At 40.8% G+C, this 14,551-nt stretch overlaps 2 protein-coding genes across 8 annotated transcripts in view; both read left to right on the forward strand.

Annotated features, from left to right (window-relative positions):
• Positions 1-14,551, forward strand: part of LOC308075208 (zinc finger MYM-type protein 4-like) — a 60,915-nt gene that overhangs the window by 22,022 nt on the left and 24,342 nt on the right. For 6 of the 7 annotated variants that reach the window (XM_080414896.1, XM_080414897.1, XM_080414899.1 and 3 more), the window contains exons 12-15: positions 7,014-7,226; positions 8,346-8,496; positions 9,104-9,225; positions 10,467-10,793. In XM_080414896.1, the coding sequence (XP_080271022.1) occupies positions 7,014-7,226; positions 8,346-8,496; positions 9,104-9,225; positions 10,467-10,793 (813 nt within the window). The remainder of the gene's footprint in view (positions 1-7,013; positions 7,227-8,345; positions 8,497-9,103; positions 9,226-10,466; positions 10,794-14,551) is intronic. The other variant, XM_080414900.1, reaches the window with a different exon arrangement.
• Positions 12,277-14,275, forward strand: LOC308074117 (piggyBac transposable element-derived protein 3-like; the record flags this gene model as incomplete). The annotated part of the gene is made up of 2 exons (XM_080413449.1): positions 12,277-13,755; positions 13,856-14,275. 2 exons carry the CDS (start codon positions 12,277-12,279, stop codon positions 14,069-14,071), a joined length of 1,695 nt encoding a protein of 564 aa, XP_080269575.1. The 3' UTR covers positions 14,072-14,275.

Below are 14,551 nucleotides of genomic sequence, written 5' to 3' on the forward strand. Positions count from 1 at the left end.
TTGTTCAAATCGGGCCACTCCTGCAAACATTACATGTCAATGTTAGCCAATCAGGATGGAATATGAAAAATCAAACAGATTCGTTTTGATCACATGACTATAGAGATCATGTGTACCGATTTGCGTGAAATTTGGATAAAATCTGAATGCTTAACTCATTCACTGCCACAATTATTGCTGGCCGCGTTTGCCCACTGCCAGAGATTTTTCATCGAAAAAAAAAAGTACTCAGGAGCCGAGATACAGAATTTTTAAGTTTTAAGTTAACAAGGAAGTGGATGGGAGTCTAGATCTTTAAACAATCATATCTCCTTGGTCTTTGGGTCAAATTTGAAACAAAAACTAAAAAAAACAAACAAAAAAAAATCAGTTTTTTACGTCAGTGGCAGGATTGGTAAACGGGAGAAATTACGTTTTTTTACGTCAGTGGCAGTGAATGAGTTAATATCAAAAAAAATGTTTTACATAAGTCTGCCTCCTGGTGGTGCTATAAAAGGCAAATGTGAAAAATGCAGGGCAAAGGTTTTTCCTTGGCCTCTAGAGAGTGCATACAAAGTTTTACACTGATCGGTGCAGTTATAGGTAAAAACACGAATCGCCCTGTTACAGTGCCACCATGAGGCTGATTTGAACATTTTCAAATGGCATTTCTTCCTTGGCCTAATGGGAATGAGTGTGCAAAATTTCACGGAAATTGCATGCTGTGTTCATGATTTGAGGCATTTTGTTCGAAACAGAGTACTCCTGCAAACTTTGAAAGGCAATTTCTGCCAATCAGGATGGAATATGAAAAATCTGAAATGAGCCATTTCTTTTAATTACTATAGAGATACTGTGTACCGATTTGCGGGATTTTTGGCCAAAATCTGTAGGAGTACTGTCCAAAAATGTGTTTTGCACAAGTCGGCCTCCTGGTGGCGCTATAAAAGGCCTATGTGAAAAATTTGGAGCAGAGGTTCTGCTCTGGCATCCAGGGAGTGTGTGTGCACAGTTTCGCTGCGATCAAGCCAACGGTGCCGGAGATTAGCTGTACACAAAATGACAGAATGACGGACGGACACACGGACGGACGGACAGGGGGCAAAACATACTCTCGCCATGCCTTTCGGCCTGGCGGAGACAATAATATGGGAGCTTTTTTAGACTGCACAGAAGGTTTCAATCCTACGGAGATACCATTTATTTGTGTAATGCACATAGTTGCTGCTTGTAGAACCAAAGAAAGCACAATATCATAATTTTTTTCTGTGCATGCGAAGTACCATTATATTATCTCTTAACAACAAAAAAAAGAATAGAAAATATTTTTCCTCGGACAGAAAAGACTTGTCGTTGCCAACAAACTTCACCTCAAGACAGATGTGGTGTCAACGATATATGGCTCAAGGGACATACAACGAAAGGTGAGTAACGTTAGTTTTGTGTCTAACGTTACTAAAGTTGGTGTATAATATGGGCTGTTGCTTTGCGACAAAACTGCAATTTTGTGGCAACACTGGATGTGACTACCGGCGGCAGAGATGGAAAATATTTATACACACCTATCACCGTCATGCCTTATTCGTACTTACTTGAGGGCCAGTGTAATGCACAAAATAGATTATCTACAAGTTCACAATGCGTCACCATGCAACACGTGAGTTTGTAGATCTGCTATTTTTGGTGCAAGACAGCAGTCACAGTATAAATCAGGCTTAACTGTGTCAATATGTTATTGTTTATTCATAGCTTTGGCCATATGTCATACATAAACAGACCATTGTGTCATGAAATGGAGGCTGCTAAGCATGTAGGAGAGCATTGGAGGAGAAATGAACTGAGCTATGTGTTGAGCCCTTGCCGATTAACCACTTAACCCTTTAAGACCTGAGGCGATTCTTAAAACAATTCTAAATTCTAACAGTTTTTGGAAAAAAATCTAAATTATTTTTTTCCAAGATTTTTCAAAAATAGCAGATCTACAAGCTCATAGCGCGGCACTACGTTAAATATCTTTGCTGAAAATAGCCGATCGACAAGCTCACAATGCATCGCAAAGCTTGTAGATCTGCTGTTTTCTGCAAATATTTTACCCACCATATGGATGCTGGGGTTTAAGAGCATCTGAATTGTGCCGGTTCAAAACAAGCTACTCTGTAGATCAGCAGGTTTCAGTGATGTCTGTTTTAGGTTATTTGCATTTCAAAAGATTTTACTGTTGCATAATACAGCACTTCTAAATGCTCCAAGATAACAGAATAAGTGTACATAACGTAACCAAATTATTGAATGTGAAAATATATATATGATATATATGATTCTGAAATCTGTATCAAAATTTAAGTAGAGTCAAATTGTATAACGTTGAAGTATTAATTTATATTTTATTTGTATGCATAGAGCATGCAATGATAATAATCAATATATTTTGTTGATTTCATATTAAAAGTAATGTTACACATGATGTTGTCCTGTCATTACTAATGTTTTTTAAACAGTTTTATTTACTTATTCATTATGAGACGAAGTGGAATGCCGGAATTTCACCAATCACCAATTCAAGTCAACATTTTCAGTCACTCACACTTGTGTTTAATGTAGGGCTGATGATTGTTATGTAACAATTCAAATTTGTATTGATCGTGAAACTGTCCCAGTAATCAATCTAAAACCAAAAAGCAATGCATGTATATTGTTATAGAAAACACGGATGATAATATCAATACTGTAGTATATGTTAATAAAATGTAATCACTATGTAGATGAGCCAATTCAAAACAGAATTTCAAATGAAAGACATTTATCTGGGCAGCAGTGTTCATTTGTATGTGTAGGGATATATAATAAGGGCTATATAATCATAACCAGCTCAGTGGCCTTGTGGTTAGAGTGTCCGCCCTGAGATTGGGAGGTTAACTTGGAGTTCGATCCCCGGGCCGGATCATATCAAAGACAAAAAAAAATGGGACCCAATGCCTCCCTGCTTGGCACTCAGCATCAAGGGTTAGATTGGGGGTAAGTCCCTGCAACATACTAGTGTCATTTCCAGGGGGTGTATTTGTACATCAAGCCGGCTCACACTACAGAAACAGGAGCCTATCGGCCACATGGCTTGGCAAGGCTTACTTACTTATTATATAATAATTAAGGGAACAAAAAAACATTACCCTTTAAAAGAAAGTTATGATATATAAGAAACTAAACATACATACAACTTGCAAGGTCAAATCATTTTGAAATTCATATGTAAAAATAGTTTTATGGCATAATTAATTTATTGAACATCCCTGCTTATTTTTTATATATTGTTTGTTTTTCATTTGCAGGATAACATGGCAAGAGAAACACGCGCTGCAATACAGAAATTGAGCAACCTGAAGAGGGTGACCGATGAAATGAAGAAGATTGTTTTGGGCATGGCGGCTACCAATGGGGCTCCAGTCAGACTTGGGGTGGCCAGTTTGTGCCAGGGAAGCTGTCAGTTTGAAAGCTTCTTGAATCAGTTGAACTTCAGGGCTGAGTTTGCCACTCACCCATTGCGAGACCCTGACCGAAAAATTGCGTACTGGAGGAACAAGCTGGTGGACATGCTTGCAAAATGCACAGGGGCCCAGGCCATGTCCGGCCTATCTGACAACGAGTGGAGCGATTTCTTGCAACCACTCAGAACTTCCGGTGGCTGTGCATCAGATGCTGAAGACTATGTCCTGCCTGGTCTAGCTCACATGTTTGGGCTGCACATTCTCATTTACAAATCATTCTACAACAGACACCAGCCCACGCCAATCCTAGTCATCCCTGCCACGGTCTTTGGAGCAGAGCTGTTCAGTCATAATCCTGTCATTCTTGGCTGGAACTCCAGTCATTATGAGAATTTCATTTGTACTTCTGATGAGTCTTTGAAAAGGACCTCTGAGCTCCTTGAGGATTGGTGGAAAGGCATCCGCACAATGTCCATTCATTTCACCAATTTTCTGCACAGGGAGTTGGAGGAATCGGAGAGGGAAAGTAAGCATAGCATGAGAATAGAGCAAGACCAGGAAAGGATGAAACATAGAACCACAGACTTAAATGAAAATATTCTAAGCCAAATATGTAGGGGATGCAAGAGAACATTTAAGAGTATCGCGATCCATCTTGGCTTTCCATACAGTTCAGCTTGCAGAGAGCAGTATACTGAAAATGAAATAAGCTGCCACAGAGCAGCCAGTACACGGGAAAGAAGCAGAAGATTCAAGGAGAAAAACCTAGATATGGTAAGGGTGCAGAACAAAGTTGCTTCTGCAAAGAGAAGGAAACTGCATCCAGAGAAAGCGAGGGCAGAGAGTAGAGCTGCGTCTTTAAAGAGAAGATTACTCCATCCTGACAAAGTGAGAGCATTGAATAGAGCTGCAGCTTTAAAGAGAAGATTGCTTCATTCTGAGAAAAGTAAGCATAGCATTAGAATAGAGCAAAAGCAGGAAAGGATGAAACGTAGCACCACAGACTTAAATGAAAACACTCTAAGCCAAATATGTAGGGGATGCAAGAGAACATTTAAGAGTATCGCGATCCATCTTGGCATGCCAAACTGTTCAGCTTGCAGAGAGCAGTATACTGAAAATGAAATAAGCTGCCACAGAGCAGCCAGTACACGGGAAAGAAGCAGAAGATTCAAGGAGAAAAACCTAGATATGGTAAGGGTGCAGAACAAAGTTGCTGCTGCAAAGAGAAGGAAACTGCATCCAGAGAAAGCGAGGGCAGAGAGTAAAACTGCGTCTTTAAAGAGAAGATTGCTTCATTCTGAGAAGGTGAGAGTAGAAAGCAGAGTTTCATCTATGAAGAGAAGGAAACTCTGTCCTGACAAGGTGAGAGCGGAAAACAAAAGAGCTGCTTCTGTAAAGAGATGAATTTATCCAGAAAAAGTGAGAGTAGAAAATACTTATAATTAATTATATAGATAATTACATTATCTTGAAAATGTTAGAGCAGAAAACGTCTGCTTTTTATGAAGAGAAAATTTGTCCAACCTGAAAAAGTGAAAGCAGAAACCAGAGCTGCATCCGCAAAGAAAGGTCTATCCTGAGAAGAAGTAATTAGACTAGAGCTTATTACTTTTAAGAGAAAAGAACTGAAACAACAGCAAATGGTACACGCAATGTTGCTTTTTCAAAGAGAAGGAAATGAGACTGAGCATGCAGAAGTGTCATGGTATGCATGTTTTAGCATACTTGTGTCACCTGTCAGACTGATGTGCAAATCACTTGACATGTAACTGGCCCAGTCATTTTGTAATACATCTACCTCTGGTCATCTTGGAAGTCATTTGAATGTGGAGTATGAAATATATTTCCATGTGAAGTCAATGTCAGTGTTTTCTGTATTCATGTGAAACATGCACTGTAATTATATACGTATATAATTATAAAGTGCTCAATCACACTGACACATTATCATTATTGTCACTGTGTGTGTACAGTCACGCCTTCCATGAGATTTATATTATCATACATGATATTTTGCAACTTTGTTTTAGAAACAATGGGGAGATGGCATTTTTTTTGCTTCAATTTGACATTCCTTTGAGATAATGGACATAATGCACCCGTTTCATAGGATGCAAACTGTTTACTGTCTTATTAGCAAAGAAGAAACGTGGCAATTTATAGACTTTGCTACTTATATAACTTAAACCTGATTCATTACCATGTCATGCATGGACAAATCATGGCCACAGAACACAGTTGCTGCGGATGATTTCGTATAATTCACTGCTGAGGGAATTATAACTGGAGTTTATTCTGCCGCAAAGGAACCTAAACTGAGCAGATATTGGCAATTCTTTATGGTTTAAAGAGTTGCTGTGTACCAGTAAAGGTCTGGTATGTCAGCAACAAATCTGCCATGTTCTGTTCTGACCCAACTCTCTCCCCACACTGGGAATCCCATCGGGACTATTATACTCTTTTGTTCTCTACCTTGTTGACTGTAATGCTAATCTATTAATGTTCATTGTTAATCTATAGCTACTTTCAACCTGTCATCCTTATTTTGGCCATAATTTGCATGTCATCAATGTCAAAATCTTCAAAATTAAAAAAAGAAATAAAGTGAAAATGGCCAATCCACAAGGTCAAAACATGTCCATCCAATGGCAAAGTATAGGGCTGAAGTTTTTAATTTTAAGTTGATCAAATAAATAAAGCTGTGAAGATTGAATGCCAACACAATACACACACAGAAGTATCTTGTGTCAAGCTTACCTGTCTACAGTATATGGGTCTTTTGTTTGGTGTGGATATGGAGGAAAGCCTAGAATGGGTTGAAAAGTTTGCATTTTCTGTTTTTGTTTTTACACAATAAACATTGCAAAAACGGTATGATCTTGTGAAGAATTTTTATTTACTTAGTAGATGGTAGTTGCATTTCTACAGCTGACACCTTACCACAGATTAGGGTATGAACCAACAGTAGACCTGTGTCACACATTGTCAACACATCGTAGGCCTAACGCCCAAGAATCACTGAACCCCCATTCAAAGGACAACTTGCTTGCTTGTAGAGGCATTATCGTCTATATCTATTGATACTAGCCATTGGTTTTGTGCATTTCTGATTAGTCTTTTCTGATTAGTCAAGGGATACAACTCAAGTTAGATTTAGTTTTGTATTAGAACGATTTTATGAATTAATGTTTTATTAATTTAACTGGGTACATTTAACCTAATAGGTGCACGTCCACTCAGTCTATATGGGCCAGTGCCGGTCAAAGTTGATTTACATATTTGAGGCCAAAGAATATACAAATGCCAACTTCCTCTGAAAGTCCACTGTAGGGTAATGCAACAGCGGCAAAAACTATTATTCCAAGGTGAAGATATTTGAGAGAACACTGGGGTAACCGTGTCAAATGCAATATTGTAACGACTATATTTGTACTGAAACGGAAAATGTCCATGCATTGCACACTGTCCATTGTACAACAGTCCTTACAATGACGGAATCTGCCCACAAACACACTGGAAACTTAACCACACTCTCTCTCTATCTCCCAGATTGAGCACGAGGTCACCCACCTAGGTCGTCTCCACAAACTCTGTAGTGACGCTTGTTTCCAGACGTGGCGGAAGACACGGCAGTTAGCCATGAACTGCTGCGAGGGCTGCGGTCTCTACTGCAAAAGCGACGCACCCTCCTGTCAGACCCTCGCCGTTGACAAATCCCCGCTCAACTTCTGCAGTCCTACGTGCATCAGCACCTACAAGCAGGTTTGTATGCATGTGGGAGATGGCGTTGATATTTGTGTGTAATCTGCATTTACAGTATTATGGTGTTGCAGGAAAGTCCCCACATTAATAGAAAATACTTAGAAAAAAGCTAATTGTGAATCTGGCATTTGATTAATGCAAAGGTGGAAGATATTGATGATATGCAGATCCTTCTAAAAAAAAATATATATATATATTGTGGAAAAGTTATTTTTCTTCCGTAATATAATTCAAAAAGGGAAACTTTCATATATTCTATATTCATTGCACATAAAGTGAAATGTTATACCTATTTTTGTTTTAATTGAGATTATGGCCTACAGCTCATGAAAATCAAAAATCCATATCTCAAAATATTAGAATATTACATGACACCACAAAATAAAAAGATGTATAAAATCAACCATCTGAAAAGTATGTTAATGTATGCACTCAATACTTGGTCTGTGCTAATTTTGAACAAATTATATATTCTGGAAGCCCAGGTTTGCTTTGATAGCAGCTGAACACCTGAACCCCACAGAGAATCTATGTTGTATTGTCAAGAGGAAGTTGTGAGACACTAGACTCAACAATACAAATAATCAAAGCAAACCTGGGCTTCCATAACACCTCAACAGTGCCACAGGCTGATCACCTCCATGCCCCATTGATGAAATAATTTGTTCAAAAGTTGTCTCGACCAAGTATTGAGTGCATACATTTTTCAGTTGGTCGACATAGTATATTTTGAGATGTGGATTTTTGATTTTCATGACCTGTATGCCATAATCATCAAGATTAAAAAAGTTTTTATATGCGCAATGAATCTAGAATATATTGAAGTTTTACTTTTTGAATAATATAACGGAAGAATATATATATATTTTTTAGAAGGATCTGTATATGAAGATACAGGTGGAATTTCACAATAACAGAAATCATGCACTTTTTGTAAGCCAGCAGGCACTCTACCACGCTCTACCACGTATGATGCCGTTTCCCACGATTTGGAATAGATTGATAACATCAGCAGTGAGCCTCGTACATGACACTGATTACATAACTACCTGTATATGTGGATCAGGTGTGTGCCGCCCATTCTAGCCCCTCCATGTCTTACTCCTTACTCTTCTACAGACCTGCGTCAAGATGACGGAGTGCGGAAACTGTCAGAAGCAGGTTCAGGTTTCCTCCACTACCATGGAACGAGACCACAAGGGCAAGATTCAGCTCTATTGCACTCCTCTCTGCGTGGAAAAAAGCCGTTCACCCAGACATGTTCTCAGTGGTAGGATGTCTCTCACACGCACGCACGCACGCACGCACGCACGCACGCACGCGCACACACACACACACACACACACACACACACACACACACACACACACACACACACACACACACACACACACACACACACACACACACACACCCACACACACACCCACACCCCCCCCCCCACACACACACACACACACACACACACACACACACACACACACACACACACACACACACACACACACACACACACATTTGTATTACTATACTTGTGAGGACAAAAGGGGTTCCCTTCCTGAAAGGTATACTTACAAAAAGGGGTTCCCGCCCAAGATGGGTTAAAGGACAACTTAGTTTTTTTTACATACACACATTTTTTTACATACACACATTGCACACATTTTCACGATTTATCAAAATTAGCAGATCTACAAGCTCATACAGTAGCTTGTAGATCTGATATTTTTGAATTGCCCAAAGAAATCTTGAATGACACAGATGTGTTCCCGGCTTTAATTGCTTAAGATGGGTAATGCATGCAGCACAGAGATAACCACACCAGCACACATACCGTCAAATATTTGTATTGATCCCCTCTGCTCTTCTCTCCTCAGGTACTTCGTTTCCCTGTACCTTGTGTAAGACCGTTGCTGTGCCTCAGTATCATCTTGCAATGGTGGACGGCACCATCCGCAACTTCTGCTCCTTTGACTGTGTGTCCGTGTTCCGGGTATTGGTAACGCTTTTCAAAATAACTATTTGTACATGTTTATGGTTATCGTTGTGGTTTCACCTGCACACAAAGTGACCTCGCAGTGATGCTAGAAATGTTAAGTCTTTGGTGCTTTTTCGAATGCATGTGCATTGTTATTGAATTGTGGTAGGGCAACTTGGCGTTGCACAGCTTGCATTTAATTTTTCATCAAAGTTCCACACAGAACGTCTCACACAGTACTCCAGTGAAAGTATCTGTTAGTGTGCGCACGGAGGAGAGAGAGAGAGACCACTCTTGTGGAGCAGGATTTGAAATGTGTCTGATATGCAATGAGAATAATACATTGCTGTGTATTTTTACCGGCTGGGAGGGAATTATATTTTCCGGCTTTTGTCATAAAAACTGGCCAATTACCGGCATAGCGTGATGTGTGGATGGAACGATCATTTCTTATGTGTATTGTTATAGTCTTAAACCCCATCATCCGACAGGACGGCTAAATCAGATATATAACCAGTGGCCATTACAACAAGATTATGAAATGCTTCTGAACAAAGTGAATCTAAGGGACTCAATAATACAATTTGGATTGTGATGTGCAACTTAGAAAACCTCTTCCACGAACCATGTTACAGTACCTCATGACATGTCTGGCATGACATGACAGGCCCTTATGGCTTTGTAACTCAGAGCGTATACAAATGGACCATTATGGGTCCATTTTGTTCCATTTGTGGACTCAGTTAAATGGAACACAAATGGTCCCAGAGATCAAAATGTTATCAGATTGGATTCCGTTTCCTAGTGCATATCAAACTGGAAGTACCTGAAATTGTATTAAATTGTATTTCTTAATTTTATTTAGGGACAGAACATATTTATGAACACGGCAACAAAACTGCACACAGTAGAGTTGAGAGTTGCAGTGTAAATTTGTTGGAGTTGGCAAAGAATGCAAATCTTCATCCGTCGTCCCAAACATATAACAACAAAACAAGATATTACTCTAAGAAACAGATTCATTTTCCTGCCATTTAACCTCAGACAAAACAATAAACCACAACAATACAGCACTATAAAGTGCACACATGTGAATAAAACCATTGGTGAAACCACAACAAGATGACACTATAAAAATATAAATCTATGAAAACAATCTACTCTGCGTGTGTTAAAACAGACACAAAATAATAGTTTAAATTAGTACATACAGTAAGGGGATGGTAACTTAGATTCTGTTTTTGTGCAAAACTTTTAAAAAGGTTAAGATGCATGCGCCTTCGGATGCAGAGATCAAGGTGGCCAATGGAACCTCCACGGCTGCCCCCAGGGAGCCTCCCCAGCGAGACGCCCCAGGACAAGGTCCTCCCTCCAGCTCCGTGCCTCCCCTTCCGCAGGAGTTCTCGGCTCCCGTCCCCTATCCCGGCCACCATCCCAGCCACACCTCAGTGCCTCCACTGATGTCTCCGTACTCTGCCGGGCACACCCCTGAGCACCCCCTGAAGCAGGCGGAGAGCGATCCCTCCAAAGTGACCTGCCATCAGTGCAGGAAGCTGTCTGACACTAAGCCACTGCTGTTCAGCTATGAGGTAGGAGCTGCGCACACACACACACACACACACACACCCCACACACACACACACACACACACACACACACACACACACACACACACACACACACACACACACACACGTGCACACACAAACCGTCGCCCAGTGTATGTGTTGAAGTGTCCCTGACCAAGACACTTTGTGTATGTCAAATAGCGAAAATAGCTGATTTCCAAGTTCACAAGGTGTCACAACGCGACGTGCTGTAAGCTTGTAGATCTACTATTTTTGCGAATGTTTGCCTTTATGATATGCCCAAAACGGGGACACACACAGACAGACAGACAGACATGCGCGCGTGCACACACACACACACACACACACACACACACACACACACACACACACACACACACACACACACACACACACACACACACACACACACAACAACCTACTTTTTCGGTCAAAATATACCATTGACACAGACGAGGAGTCTTCTGGAAATTGTCATTTGAGAGATAATAATGTTCTGGTCGACCATTTGGTAGAGCACATTTTAAGTCACTATTTCTCATTGAAAACAATACTGAACCTAATTGGGCCATCTCTACCATTTTGGTTGAGGTTTGTATGACAAAAAACGTCCACTAGAAGTTTGTCTTCCAATAGCATGCCTTGCCAGGTACTAGCCATCATACAGGAAGTGAAAAACAAAAAACATGTGGGCTCTGTTTGGTTGCAAAGGTAAGATTATTTATTTATTTTTACATATCGTCCCAGAGGTGTTACTGAACATGATTATGTAACTATGATAAAATAATGTCTAATAATGGTCTAAAAACATGCTCTACCAAAGGGGTTGTTTGTCACTTTATGGTAAAGGGAGTGAAAGCTAAACTAAAATTTAGTCTAGCTTTCAATGTACTATTTGCTATGAAGGAATAAAACTTCTTCTTATTCATTTTTGTTAAATGATACATTGAATGTTATTTCATTATATGCTGAAATAATTCTATAAGTATGATTTTATTCCTGTCTAAAAACATGCGCGACCAAACGGTTCAATTGTCATTTAGTGGTAAAGGCAGTGATGCTAAGATAATAAATTGACATTTTTTTTTTTAAATAAGAAATCTCATGAACAGTGCACTGTTGCTAATTTAATAATATTCCATTATATACTTGATGGAAAATATATTGGTATGCTATTTCACCATTTCTGATATGTTTCTGTTGAAGTACTGTCTGTCAACATGATAAATATGTGACTATGACATACTGTACTACTGGTGATACTATCATGTCCATGGTAACAAATTGTTTTTTTCTTTCTGTTTACAAATGATAGATGGAGAGTAAATCTTTTTACGGTGCAAGGCCACGCACTTTTAAGGCACTGATACCGGTAAATCCCCAAGACTCTGATGCTGATCTGAGTGATGAAGATGACCCAACAGAGGATCCTGACTATCAACCCACACAAGCAGAAGAGACAGGAGACACTTCTTTTGAATCCATGGATGATGAGGAAGAGGAGGAGTCCTCAACAAGCACATCTCCTAAACCACCCCGTAAGAAGAGGAGAAAAGAGAAAGAGAAAGACAGTCTAAAAACAGCCCCCTTGTTGGAGCCAGATGACATCCCTGACCCCAGTTCACCTTCTGACCCCAAAACAAGCACTGAGAGGATCTGGAAGTATGAAGACATCGAGGCATGCCAGGTTCCTGATTCATGCTTTGAACCCCCCGATGCAGTAAAGACGCCCTTCCAGTACTTCAAAACACACTTAACTGACAAGATGATTGAACATATTGCTCACCATACCAACCGGTACTCTGCCCAGGAGTCGGGGGATCCGATCAAGACCAGCCCTGAAGAGATTGCAGACTTCCTGTCAATGCTGCTCTTCATGGGTGTTTTCACCTTCCCAGCCTTGGAGGACTACTGGCACCACGAGTCGCGCTTCGACGTGATCGCTGACATCATGCCGCTGAAAAGGTTCGAGCTGTTACGCCGGTACATTCATTTCAGTGATACTCAGCGGTGCAGTGACAGTCCAGACCGATTCTATAAAATCCGTCCCCTTTTTGAGATGCTTCGAGAGCAGTGTCTCCTGATCCCATCCACTTGCAAGCACAGCGTGTCTGAAGTCATGGTGGCCTGTAACGGAACACGGGCTGGCACTCTCGGTCAACATATTGTCAACAAGCCAAACAAGCGGGGCTTTAAATTGTTCTGCCGTGCCAGTGCATCTGGTATAATCCATGACTTGCTGCTCTATCAAGGGGCATCCACGTTCTTCAATGTTGCCCTAAGTGAGCAGGAGCAGGCATTAAATCTAAGGGCCAAAGTGGTGACGACGTTATGTAAGACCATCCCTCTGCCACGGCTTTCAGTCGTCTTCTGTGACAACTACTTCACCAGTTTCAACTTGGTCCAGAGCCTGCAAACAACCCTGGGAGTCAAGTGCGTCGGCACTGTCAAATCGAACCGAATTGGTGGAGCACCCTTGATGAGAGACAAAGAGCTGAGGAAGAAAGGACGTGGTGCTTTTGATTACAGGTCTGCTGAAGGGGTGATAGCAGTGAAATGGTTTGACAACAAATGTGTCAACCTTCTCTGCAATGCCTGTGGCATTGAGCCTCTTTCGTCTGTCAAACGGTGGAGCAAAGAGGCCCACGCGAAGATTGACGTCCCTTGCCCATCACTGATTCCTGCCTACAATGAGCATATGGGAGGCATTGATCTTTCCGACATGCTGGTACACTTGTACAAGACCCCAGCCAAGTCAAGGCGATGGTACTTTCCCCTGTTCGGATACATCCTTGACCTGTGCGTCTCAAATTCCTGGCTGGTCTACAAGAGGGATTGTGGTCTACTGAACAAGAAACCAATGTCTCTCAAAAGGTTCCGGCTGGCAGTTGCCCACAGTTTGAAGCAAGTCAACAAACCAGCATCCAAAGTTGGCCAACCATCCTCCTCCTCTCCACCACAGGTAATAGAAGTAGTAGTAATAAAAATAATAATACATTTTATTTGTAACACACTTTATATTTGACACAAATCTCAAAATGCTACAACACTGTACATTACAGGTGCCATCTCAGAAGAAACGCCTCTCCTCAAGACCCTCACAACCACAACCAGATGTGCGTTATGACAACTGTGGACATTGGCCCCTTCACTGTGACAATCGGGGACGGTGCAACGTCTGTCCAAAGGGGGTGTCCAGATGGAAGTGCCAGAAATGCAGGGTTTTCCTGTGTTTGAATGAAAAACAGCAGTGCTTCGTAGCGTACCACCAGAAATGAAGTGGATCTAATGCCCAAACACATTTGTGCTGTTGCACCACTTGTAAGATGAGCAGGTCTGATTTATTTCTATAGAGGTTTGCACTTTATTCTGACTTGTTCCACATTTTGTTTGAATTTGTAAATGTATTTTTGCATTCGCTATTGTAATGTTTTTGTATATTTGTTTTGTTCTTTATTTTCAACTTTTATACATACCGTATTTTCCGCACTATAAGGCGCACCGTCAGTGCGCCTTATAGTGCGGATGCGCCTTATAATCCGATGCGCCTTATATATGTATCAATATTGGTTCCCTTGGTTTCCGCACTATAAGGCGCACCGTCAGTGCGCCTTATAGTGCGGATGCGCCTTATAATCCGATGCGCCTTATATATGTATCAATATTGGTTCCCTTGGTTTCCGCACTATAAGCCGCACCGTCAGTGCGCCTTATAGTGCGGATGCGCCTTATAATCCGATGCGCCTTATATATGTATC

Source organism: Gymnoscopelus braueri (genome assembly GCF_963280865.1).
Source record: "Gymnoscopelus braueri genome assembly, chromosome: 19".
Classification (NCBI taxonomy): Eukaryota; Metazoa; Chordata; class Actinopteri; order Myctophiformes; family Myctophidae; genus Gymnoscopelus; species Gymnoscopelus braueri.